Raw genomic sequence first — 12797 nt, 5'->3', positions numbered from 1 at the left:
TGAACTCAAACATGAAAGTTTTGTAACTGTAGCTCATGGGGAGTCAATTAAAAAAGAAAGGTACTTGGTACCTTTAGCGATATACGGCATTTCAAAATGTTTTCAATGTTTGATTATTGCTGTAGAAAAATCTTTTTTTTTTTTTTTTTTTTGCTTTTTGGGTCACACCTGGTGATGCACAGGGGTTACTCCTGGCTCTGCACTCAGGAGTTACTTCTGGCGGTGCTCAGGGGACCATATGGGATGCTGGGAATTGAACCAGGGTTGGCCACATGCAAGGCAAATGCCCTACCCTCTGTGCTATCTCTCCATCCCCAATCTTTTTTTAATTAGGAGATGTGCACATAGCACTTTCTTGCATGCAAGCACTTATTCAACATAGTAAGCTAACTCCTCTCCTCACTTTAAAAATATCCTACAAGAGTCAATCTTTTCTTGTATGTGGTACCAGGGATACATCCAGGGTCTCACACATGCAAGACATGTGCTCTACCACTGAACTATATCCCAGTTCATGTGTTTGAGGTCTGCTAAGAGATTTTTATCCAGGGTTTTTTTTTTTTTTATCCAAGTATATGTTCACTGCAATGCTATTTACAATAAGGATGTCTTTGGAAATAACCCAAATGACCAACAACAGATAAGAGGATTAAAAACTGTGGTACATATACACAATAGTGTACATATATACTATTCAGCTATAAGATAAAATTTGCCTTTTGCTTCAACTTGGATGGATTTAGAAGCTGCAATATTAAATAATTCTGAGAAGGAACAAATGCCAGATGCCTCACTCCTGTGTGGATATAATGACACAAAGAAGGGCTGGAGAGACAGAAAGTGCAAGGCCAAGGGTGCATATCCAAGGTGGCTCACCTTGGTTCAACCCCTACCACTGTAGTCCCAAACACCACAGGGGCCAAGTTGCAAGCACAAAATTGAGAGTAGCCTGCCCCACCCAGAGCATCAAAAGGAGCCAAACCACTCCCCCCACAAAAAAAAACAAAAACCAAAACCAAGAAAGAGAATGGAGAATATCTAGGACTCTTTGACAACAGAGCTAAAGCAACTATGGTGAGTGGAGGCAAAAAGGGTATAGGACGGGTGGGCAGATAATGATAAAGAGTAAAACAGGGTCAAGCAAATGGCTCACATGGCTGGAGTGTGCTGTGCATGCATGCAATATTTAGCGGGGGGGGGGCTCCTGTGGCTGGAGAACATGCTGACACACGGGAGCAGGGATGGGCCGTCGACACCACAGGGTACCCCAACACGGCCACACTAAAGGAAGGATGACCTACGGGGCCGGAGCAACAGGACAGTGGGCAGGGCACTGGCCTTGTATGTGGCTAACCTTAATTAGACCCTGTCATCCCACATGGTCCCCTGAGCCAAATAAAAACAAAATCTTTTCTAAATAACGGAAGACTGACATACAATGATCAGATTCTCACTATTTTGGATTTGGGGCCACATCTGACTGTGAGGTACTGGGGAACAAACCCAAGTCCCATACCCTCATAATTTATTTGTATGATATATATGTACATCAAAATGGTATGCAATATAATTCTTCCAGCAGAATAAAGAAATCTATGGATATGACGATAAACTTAAAATTGCCAACTAGTCCTACCAACGAATCAAATTCACTTATGGGAGAACTTTATAAACATGACTGCTCGGATATAATAAAAAAATCAATTTAATAATACATGAAAATCTTTTATTAACTAGTTTCCAAAACTAATTTTAGACAGAGTAATTCTTTCAAGTCAAAACCTTTTTTTGGACATAAGTAACCTATGTGAAAATGACTGTATAAATATTTTTAACTCAAAATATTGTTAATTTAGAAGACAAATATATATATAAAAGCCACAGAACTTGTGCTCAATTAAATTTATAATTAAAACCAGTCTAATACAAAAGTCATAACCATGCCACTGGACCTCATACCAGGCTGTTTCACTCGAGGTGGAGGGGGGAGGGGGGGCAAGTGAGACTCCTCCCTGCCCCAAGGGACCTAGCTCTGGAAGCCATGATCAGGACGAACATGACCATGCTGTTATTCGTAGATTGTCTCAAGCAGGCCCCAGTAACGTCTCCTTCGTCCTAGCCCTGAGATTTTTAAAAAAGTGCCAAAACCCCCCAGAATTCAACCGCTGCCACCCTCACAGCCGCTCTCCACATGCCTGAACCGAGCCTCACCCAGGACTGAATGTATTCCTGATCGCGCGGCTGCATTCACGACCCTCATGCCTCACACCACCCATCAAGAGCATGACACCACATTTGATAGGGTTTAAAGTAGGAGGCAACCAATCTTGGAGGGAAATATTTTTTTTACAGATACACACAAGGCTCAACCTTTAATAACATGTTCGTGATCTCTTATAGAAGGGCTTAGTGGCCCCTGGGTGAAATACAATAATCTTTACACTTTTTCCTCTAAGGAAACTAATTTGGAGCATTTTCAGCGGTTTTTCATAACAAACAACAATACGTGAAGCCAGCAAAAACACATAAAATATAAAAAGCTTCAGGATATGACAAATTAGCTTTTATCAAAAGAAAATTACCATTGGCAGGAGAAAATGAATGGGGTGATTTTAGATATCTAAATAGGAAAGAAAAAAATCTAGAAAATACCTGGTAACTTGTCCTGAAACACATTTTCCATGATCCTTTTAATTTCTAGTCTTTGTTCCAAGTTCTCATTGAGTAAGCCACACTCCTGCACCACTCTGTCAATGGCATTGCCGATGGCATGGATCTGTGCGAGGGCCGGTGGGGGCAACGTGGTGAGTAACTCTTCTTCTTGCTTTTCCTTGTAAGATTAATGTAGAGATTAAAAATGATTGACAGTCTACCTTTCAACATTCACTGAGACAACAAACTGTAGACACTTCTGAAAAACTTTTCTTAGCCCTCTCAGCTGTGTTAGTTGTTGTATACCACACATTTCTTTATAAATATAAAATGATAATATGAGGAAAGCAAAGATAAGAAAACATACTATTTAAGAGCAGTGAGTGGCATTTCGATTACCTGCTTTCTGCTTCTTTGCTTAAGAACCTATAGCTAAGTCTTACTAGTGACTTCATTTTCCTGACACTGTCCTACGGGAAATTTATAAAACTGCTCTGTAAAACAATCTGATCTGTATATTCTGGCTTAAACAAAATATATTAAGTATTAGAGTTATTAAAATAAGAGTCTTAAGTGAAGAAAGTCACAAAGACGGTAAGTAACAGCATACATATCGGTTGGGTTACATTCAAGTTACCTTCATGTTTTTCTTGTGCCTCTTCTCTTTGATATGCTTATGAGCAAATGCGACAGATTCAATGAAAACATCACAAAGTTTACAGGTGTACTTGGCTGTAGGGTAGTTTCGAGGTCGCTATAATTTGAAGAGATTTAGAATAAACATATGTAAATGTTTTAAAAATGTGGGTCAACAAAAATTTGCCATAAAATTGTTTTCCCTTTATTTAAAAATTATCATTTTTTGGTCTAATTTTTGATCTTTATGGCAGAAGAACATAATTTCATGTCTAATTTTTGGTCTTTAGTGCCATCCTGTCATTGTCACTGTCACTGTCCTCCCGTTGTTCATCGATTTGATCGAGCAGGCCCAGTAACATCTCCATTGTGACACTTGTTACTGTGTCTGGAATATCGAATACATCACGGGTAGCTTATCAGGCTCTGCCGTGCGGGCAAGATATTCTCGGTAGCTTGCTGGGCTCTCCTAGGAGTTATTATTTTTTCCTTTTGTTTTCACACCCAGAAAGCTTATTCCTGGCTCTGCACTCAGAGATCACTTCTAGTGGCTCAGGAGACCATATGTGGTGCCAGGGATTTAACACAGGCTGGCCACACTCAAGGTAAGCTGTGCTACTGCTCCATCTTCTAGTAGTCATTTTTATTGAAGCAATGCTATTAAATCAAATTTCCATTTTTAACCTCCAGTGCCTAAATATTATGGGTCACCCACGTATGATACCTAATTCATCGAAAGCCCTTATTTATTAACATAGTTTAGACCACAACAAATATTTTAGCAAATGTTTTGTTTAGTGAACAAATAGAACCCAAGACATTACCTTCTTCAGCCTCTCGATGCAGTCCCTTCTCAGTCTCTCCTCGGCCTGCTGCAAGCCCAGCAGCTCCTTGGCCGACAGCGCAGACTCATCAATCACGGGGCCGTCCAACTCTCCGTCCTGCTCATTCTCCTCATTCCTAGTCCTCCGCGCCTTCCTAGGTCTGGACCTCTGCTTCTTGTTCTCTTAAATTAGGAGAAAGATATTGGCGATATTTAAAAATCATCTTCGGAATTAAAAAATTAGAGCTTACATGCATATTAATTATACAATGGTATCCGGATGTTGACTGATTTCAGAGCAAAAAAAAGGGCAGCTCTCCCATGACTAAAATGCTTGAATATTTATCAAAAGTTTCATTTGAAGACAACTAAGCCATAAAAATCAACTTATTGAAAAATGTAAAAGGAAGCCTACTTTAATCAATCTGATTTTCTCTCTTCCTAATACATAAAAGACCACATGAGCAACAGTGAAAGTTACTCTCCAAAGGCACACATACCTGTACTTCTTACTCACCTAATCACACTACGTACTGTATTCACACCTAACATATCCGACACACCTAGAAATACACCTCTTCTAATGAAAATTACTCACATTTGATTTCTCATTTTTCTAATAAGTGAAAATGTCAAAAAGGCAAATATGGCTAATGTACCTTCAGAGAACTTAAATACCAAATAGATTTTCATCTGAAAAGTTAAAAAAAAACCCACCATTATTAGTTGTAAATTTGGCATGAGTAGCAAATTTAGTCTTAACATAATTAAATTTTCCTTATTTGCTTATCAAGAAGACCATGCGAAGTTTCTATTTATTGAAAGTTTTGGTTTTTTTTTGCAACAACAATACTTTTTTATTTTAATTAAGGAACAGAAATTAAAATTTACTGTAAAATATATTGGATTCTAAGGCACTTCTTACTTATTGAAAGTTTGAAGATAAATTTGCCCACTTATACGTTTAGCCTGCACATTGATCATTTTTCAAAGAAAAAAAACAATTAGCAGTTGATGAATTTTCAACAAGACGAATTCATTTGATCAAATGAATTTATATTCTGCTGTTACAATTCTTATAACTAATAAATCCATTCTTTTTTAAACTTGAACTATTTATGAAACTACAAGCTGTGGGACTGAAATCTAAAGCTCTGATGACATCTATCAAGTTCTAAAAAGTTACTAGTATTTTAAATAGCATACCAAAAATTAGTCACAGAGGACATCAATATATTGAACTGCCCTTATGAATTATGTCTAGGTTGTTTGTGTGTGTGTGTGTGCGCGCGCGCGTGCATGCGTGCGCACGCACTCAACCCTTTGAGCTCTCTCTCTAGCCCTCTGTTAGAACACTCATCTGTAGAGCAGTTACAGAGAACCTGAAAAGGGAAGTATGGGACCTCTCACTTAAGGAAGTTATTACAAGACACTAAAGAAAACCACTATCCCTGAGGATGACAAGTACAGGGGTCGAGAGTGCATGCCTCACACTGCGATAGCCACAAGTTCAGATCCATAGTGTCCCCACAAGTACCACTGCATAGAGCCTGAAGCTAGCTATGCTGTGATGCCCTGCACCACAAGCTAAGTTCAGCCATGCCACCAGCCACTCTGGAAACCTCAGTGAGCATCAGAGCTAAGTGTACCTACAAGCATCACAGTCATGCATATGTAACACCTGGTGAACTGCAGCATCAAAAGAAAGGAGGGTGTGTGAGAAAAACAAATGCCACCAAACACTGTGTTAAAACTACCACAAAGATTAAGTTCTGCAAATCATCCTAACAATGAGTAGCAATGAAAAAATGGTCAAAATATTCAGTTTTTTAAGAAATCAAAATGAACCAAACATTCAAAGTAGTCATTTGATCAGAAAATTGGGCTATTTTATTACTTGCATTTTCCTACTGGCATTTCTCACAATCTTTTAAGGCCAGGAGCCTTAGTCTACACAAGTGATTCAAATTTTGAGATGAAGTTCTTTTTTGAACTTAAGAGATATATATCTATTCTTTTGTAATTTGCTCACCAATATTACAAAACCCAAATAATTGTATCTGACTTCAGTGTCCCAGGCTGAGGTAGGAGTGTTTTGCTGAAGAAAAAAAAGTTAGTGACTCTAACATATGACCCTATAGAAAAATACTATTTGCTCACCACAGTTAAAAAAGGAAACTAAACATTAACTGAAATTCCTTTTATTAACTCCTCTCAATCACAAAACAACTATTTTTTCCCATTTTTTTTAGATTTACAAAATAACTATCTCTAAAGAACTAATGAACTATATTATCTTCAGAAGACAGAGTATAACTAACTCCTTCCTGTGAGTGGATGTGGAGACCCTGACAGCATGCTGACCACCACAGGCAATCACCAATGCTGAGTTTTTTTACTATGGGACAGATCTGATGCCGATACTTTAAGCCCACTACTGCCTTACAGATTCCTATAGTGAGCTTGTCATGGATGCTGTTATCCTCACTGGACACGTGGGTCACAGGGACACATGACACATAAAGGGATTTGTAATAGATTAAAGTTGGATGAGATGAAACTCAACAGTTGAACACTTGCCCTGAATATGTGTTTGGTCCCTACCACTACAAAGGAACACAGATGATATTTTGAAATTCATCCTTTTTTTGGTGGGTGGTGGGGGTTATGGGCCACACCAATTGGTGCTCAGGGTTTACTCCTGGCAGTTCTGGGGAAAGCAGAGAACTATAAGCAGTACCGGGGATGGAACTAGGGTTGTCTGTACAAAGGACAAGCACCCTAACCCATATACTACCTCTCTTGTCCTCAACCTTCTATTGAAAAATGTAAGCTCTGAAAAGAACTTACAAACATTTCTCACAGCATACCAATATACAACAGAAATGCCAGAATTTACACACATCTTTTGAAATTAATTTCTAGACTTATAAGGCAAAATAAGCACTGTAGCACTGTCCTCCCGTTGTTCATTGATTTGCTCGAGCAGGTCCAGTAACATCTCCATCATGAGACTTGTAGTTACTGTGTTTGGCATATTGCGGTCAAATAAAATCTCACCAGGAGAATGCTAGAAATTGGTGTAAAATTTCTGTAATTTAGAGAAACACCTGGCTCATCCCAGGTTTTGTGTATGTGATAAATATATGTATCTTTCAAGGTTTCCAACACATTTATTTGTACATGACACATTATTTGTCACACATAAAACGGAGCGTTTTCATTAACAGCATTACTCCAAAATCATTAAATTTGTAGTATAGAAATAGTGGGATTGGAAACGTAGAAATGAAAAGCAGAATTAAAAAATAAAGCCAAACTAACATAATTTTCCTTACATCGCTCACAAAAAGCTCCCTTATAAGCTAATTCTGATTTAAGGAAAATTTAGTTTTAAGAGCCTCCTTACTACCTACCAAGCACAGTGCTGCGTTACTTTCAACCAAACTTTCTACAGTAAACAACATGATACCAGTACTATTTTCTTTATGAAGATTTTCAAAGTACAAGGTGGACAGTCCTTCACTTACTGACTGAAATAAACACCAGAACTTAAATATTTAGAACTGCTTCAACAGGAAGACAGTAAAATACATTTGTCATTCAGAAGTACTTAATAACTAAAACAGCTGCTTTTGGAAAAACAAAAATACCCAGAAGAGGTTTTTGGTCTATAAACCATCCCTGTATGTATGTATGTACTGGGCCAGAGAGAGAGTAGGTAAAGGCACTTGCCTTGCACCCCACCAGCTTGGGTTTGATCCCTGTCATTCCATAGGGTCCCTGAAGTCCCACCTGGAGTGATTCCTGAATGCAGAGACAGGAGTAAGCCCTGAGTACTGCTGGGTGTGGTCCACCTTCCCCCACCAGAAAAAAAAGTATCACTCTGGTGGCAAATCTTTTGATCTAAACTTCTTTACTGGTAACTAAAATATTCATATGGGGGGGGGAGGGTTACAAGGGTGTTTGCCTTGCATGTAGCCAACCCAGTTTATTCCCCAGCATATGGTCCCGTGAGCACCTACAGGAGTGAACCCTGGGCAGAGAGCCCAGAGTGACACCCAGCACCACCAGGTTTGAGCCCTTCTGCCCTCTCCACAAAGTTCACACACTCCCAATTACAGGAACATTTAAAAAATAAAACCCTTAAACACACACACCACACACAAACTGGAAACCCTCCAACGTTTAATCTGTGTCCCAGAGTCCTTGACAGGCCCATAGTTCTGTGCGGGGGGGCAGCACACACAGCTTTCTCACTGTCTGCTGAGAAAACAGCCTCTTGGACACAGTGCTGCTTGAAAATCTGTGTTTTATCTACCTCTGAGACACCAGGGCTGAGCATGGCCTCAGTCATGGCATCAGGTATCAGGACTTAGTATTCAAATACACTTTCGAATTCTTTCTCGCTTAAAGACTTAAGGGGTTAAAGTTCTCTCCCTACCGGGTCTTTTTAAGCATTTCCCAATCTTTCATTAGCTGGGGCCACCACAGCCCAGCCAGCAGGCCTGCTCCATGGCTCCTATTCATGCAACTTCCACCTGCAGTCCCTGTGGAATATTCTGTGGCCCATAGCGAACCACAGGCTCCTAGTAAAACACACAGCCTCATACCTTGCTCTGTTTCCATTTGATGTAAGGTATTTTCATGTTCTTTCTTCCTATTTTAAAAAGTACAATATAGCACCTTTTCTGCTATTTAATAAACTTCTGTGTGACTTTTCCCCTATTGTTCTAAATGTCCAGGTCACCAATTCAAAGCCCGGGTTACTTTCATTCTCTAGGGGACACACACACACACACACACACACACACACACACACACACACAGCATGCCGCATGAAGGAAAAGGGCTTCAGATATCCACACCCACCCCAAATGAAGGAAAAGGGCTTCAGAGACCCAGAAGGTGGCAGGACTGAGGAATACATTTAAGTTTAAAAAACTTGTAACAGGTCAGCCAGTTTGCAACTTTGTCTTATATAGTCACCCAAAGCTCTTACATCAAGAAGCTAGTAAACCCCCTCTTTTCCAGCATAATTTCCACTTTTAGGCAAAATATTTTATTTTTCCTTCAAATTTATAATTGTTAGTCATTATCCAGTAATTAAGTATTTCCTACTTATAGGAACTCTCCTATGAACAAAAAGTCCACACTGACATACTAAAATAACTCAAAAATACAGAAGCACCAAGTACTTAGAAAATTACACTTTGAAATGGGCTTTGGTGGGGAGGTGGTGGTGGGGGGGATATTAGGGCCACATCCAGTATTGTTTAGGGTTATTCTTGGCTGTTTTCAGGTGTGACCCTTGGTGGTGTTTGGGGGTTCATAGGTCTTACAGGGATTTAACTATTCTATTGGCTGCATGCAAAGCAAATGCCTGGCCTCCTGTACAGTTTTGTGGGCTCCAAACAAGAAAAGCTTTATTTGCATTTCTGAAAACATATATAATTCTCATGCAGTCTACATTGTTTTTACAATACTTTTTAGCTTTATATTCTGTTACTTTACATAACATGGACACATTCGTTATTCAATAAAAAAAAATCATAGTAATGCTATTAGCAAGTATATACACCCCGCTCAGAAATTTTGATATAGTTCCTTAAAAAAACAAAAAAAGCAACAATACAAATGTTCATCAAAGCAAAATGAGCCCCTGTGGCAAAGCCCTTAAAAGGACCAATAGAAGGAACACATTAAACAGAGACTGAAAAACTGGAATTGCTTTTCCTGAAAGTAAAACCCATCTGGGCGAAAAAAGAAAAGATACAGCTGATTAGTCTAGCACAAAGGTCTGAGTTGGAACACATTACCAGGGTTTCCTGCCTCCGCCTCCACCGTGGCTTCCAGGCTTACCAGGCCTTTATTAAAAAGCCGCCGCACACCTCGGCAGCCTCTGCCGTCCTGCCACCTATAACTCTCTTCGGTTTCTTGAAAAGTGTCTTTCCTCGGTCGATTCGTAACAGGAGTCCTGGGTCCAGGTTTAAATTCTCTCCAACCGTCGGAATTTCCAGCCAGTTCATCAGCCAGCCACCTCTTGCTCGGCTCCTTGTGGTTGTCATTTATCCAAGCAGGCGGACTGTACATCGGGTTTTTAAATGCATACGGATTGCTGGAAGTCGCATATGGTCCTTTTCTGAGGACAATCCCATAGTTTCCTGGTATTACTTTCTTCCTGGGAAGGCTTTTTTCTACTTTATTGCTATGGCCTTTGCCATAATCATCCATTATTATATAATCTTGCTGAGGATGACCCCTCCTGAAATCTTCATCGTCGATGCTCCCTCGGTCTTTAGCACGCTTCACAAAGTAGGGTTTTGCTGCATCTCCCATGGTCTTGCACTTCTATTTTCTTACTCCGCACCTGAAAGAATGTGTTTTGGGCAAATATCAGACTACAGCAAGAGAGTCTGAGCACAAAATATCCCCCCATTCACTGCCTAGCTGCTGTAAAAAAAAATCCGTGTACTTCTTTCCGAGTTTTAATGGAATTCCCATCACCTTCCAGTGATATGCACGCACATCGGAAGCACATTGAGTTCCACGACTTCTGACTATTCTCGGTGAGACCCAGACGCGAGCCGACGCCTGCCGACACCCGGGCGGGCACTGACAGCTCCTCCGGGCGGACCCTCCGAGGGGACAAAGGGGCGCCGGGGGCGGCGACCCGCGGGTGTCCGGAGTCGGCGCGCCGGCCGGGGGCCGGGCCCCGCCCCGCCCGGCGCCCCATCGCCGCGCGGAGCGCGCCGCCCCGCCCACTGCGCCTCAGTTTCCCCGCGGGGCCGGCCGGCGGCAGGAAGCGAGAAGTGAGCTGCTCCCGGGGGTTCGGCTCCGGCCCCTCGGCCGCGCCCGCCAGGGTCCGGCACGGCGTGAGGACGCGGACCGGGAGCGCCAGCCGCCGCCCGGGTCGCGGGTCCTGCCGGACTCCAGCCCGGCCGGCGCCCGCGCCCGCCGCCGGGGCCGCCGCAGACCGGCGCGACCCCCGTGTGGGAGGCTCCGGGAGAGGCAGCGCGGGGACTCACCAGCTCCGCCGCGATCCCCGCTTCCGGTCCCGCCGGCCCTCTCCGTGTTTTCCTGCGGCCCCACTTCCGGCGCTCGGCGCCTGCTCATTGTGCGCGGTCGCGAGCGGCGGAGCCCGCGCCGGGGCGCTCCCCCGCGCACGCCGGAAACGCGCCCCGGCCCCGCCCCGCCGCCAGCGCGCCCCGCCCCTCTCCGCATCGCCACACCCACCGCCGGCGCGCCACGCCCCTTCTCCCAGCACCTCACGCCTCCCGGCGAGCGCGCCCCGCCCCTCTCCTCATAGCCACACCCACCCGCCGGCGAGCCACGCCCCTTCCCGACACCTCACACGTACCCGCGAGCACGGCCCCGCCCCTCTCCGCATCGCCACACCCACCGCCGGAGCGCCACGCCCCTTTCCACTCACGCCCCGCCCCTCCCACAAAGCCGCCCGCCCCAGGCCCCGCCCCCAGCCCCGCCTGCTTCCGCCGGGCGCCGCCACCTCCGGGGGCCGGGCGGTGGGTTCGGGCAGTGGGTCTGGCAGCTGGCTCTGCGGGCGGCCGGGCCCAGGCTCTGGACGGCAGAAGAGCAGGGGTGCACACTGGCCGCTGGACGGCCCCGGCGGCCCTGCTCTATGTTGCAGAACAGCTCTGCCTGTCCTTAGGCTCTGCCGGTCATTCTGCCTTTTATTAGAAAGGGGCGTTCTGAAGATTGTCTCCCCAAGGGAGTCGCCAGAAAGACCCTGGCTCGAATCTTGAACCTTGAGTGCACAGATTGCCCCTTTCCCTCTCCGCCCTTTGCACCGTGCCGGCCGATGTATCTGTGCTGTCGTGTAGATCCTACAGCGAATGGTCAGATTATGAGTACGGAGGAAACGTGTCTTAGTTTCTCTGCGTCTTAAAAGTAAACTTCAATGCCTGGATGTTTCAGGACAGGGCTGCTGCCGGGAAGCGCAGCCCGGCGTGGGGGAGGACACTATCTGCAAAATAAAAAGTGAAAGAAAAGCACAATATGTTTAAAATGTTTGTATCTTTGTCTACTGCAATTTGATTGAGGTCAGGCAGGTCTGTCCCTTTAGGGCAGGGGTTGGAAGTTTTGATTTTTTTTTTTTCCCTGCTAAGGGCCATTTTGTGAGAAGCAGCATAGACACGGCTTGGTCACAATCCACCTGATTTCCAGCCTTCTAAGGCCCTGGAGCTAACATTCTGAGTCTAGCTCTGCTTTAGGGCCAGGGTTTCATGATAGCTCATCACAAAGTACTGATGAACAAAGGCTGGGAAGATGGCTTATAAAAGCGTTGCAGCACATGCTCAGGATGGAGTTGCAAGTTCTGTTCCGGTGCATTGTGCAGGGGTTCCAAGTTCCTTCCCCAACACCACTGGATGCAGACCAAAAATGAAACAAAATAAAAATAAACTTGTAGGCAGATGGGAAGAGAGACCCTGATAATGCATTTTAGGGAAATAATAAAATGTAAGAGATTATTGAGCCTAGAAATAATAGTCCAACAACTGTCCAACTATCTTCCCGTTGTTCATCGATTTGCTGGAGTGGGCCCAGTAACGTCTCCATTTTGAAACTTGTTGTTACTGTGTTTGGCATATCAAATACGTCACGGGCAGCTTGCCAGGCTCTGCCGAGCGGGTGAGATAATCTCGGTAGCTTGCCAGGTTCTTCGAGA

At 43.7% G+C, this 12797-nt stretch overlaps 1 protein-coding gene across 4 annotated transcripts in view; it reads right to left on the bottom strand.

Annotated features, from left to right (window-relative positions):
• TUT7 (terminal uridylyl transferase 7) overlaps positions 1–11265 on the bottom strand; it is a 72876-nt gene extending 61611 nt beyond the window's left edge. For 2 of the 4 annotated variants that reach the window (XM_056122532.1, XM_056122535.1), the window contains exons 1-5: positions 11140–11265; positions 9931–10481; positions 4113–4294; positions 3290–3406; positions 2653–2830 (exon numbers count right to left, since the gene is read on the bottom strand). In XM_056122532.1, coding sequence (XP_055978507.1) covers positions 2653–2830; positions 3290–3406; positions 4113–4294; positions 9931–10450 — 997 coding nt within the window. In that variant the 5' untranslated portion in view covers positions 10451–10481; positions 11140–11265. Of the gene's footprint in view, positions 1–2652; positions 2831–3289; positions 3407–4112; positions 4295–9930; positions 10482–10618; positions 10697–11139 lie in introns of those variants that run through there. The other 2 variants (XM_056122533.1, XM_056122534.1) reach the window with 2 other exon arrangements.
• Positions 11266–12797: the final 1532 nt, after the last annotated feature.

This window comes from Sorex fumeus, unplaced genomic scaffold (assembly GCF_029834395.1).
Source record: "Sorex fumeus unplaced genomic scaffold, SorFum_2.1 ptg000046l, whole genome shotgun sequence".
Classification (NCBI taxonomy): Eukaryota; Metazoa; Chordata; class Mammalia; order Eulipotyphla; family Soricidae; genus Sorex; species Sorex fumeus.
This window is presented reverse-complemented; position numbering and strand designations above follow the sequence as displayed.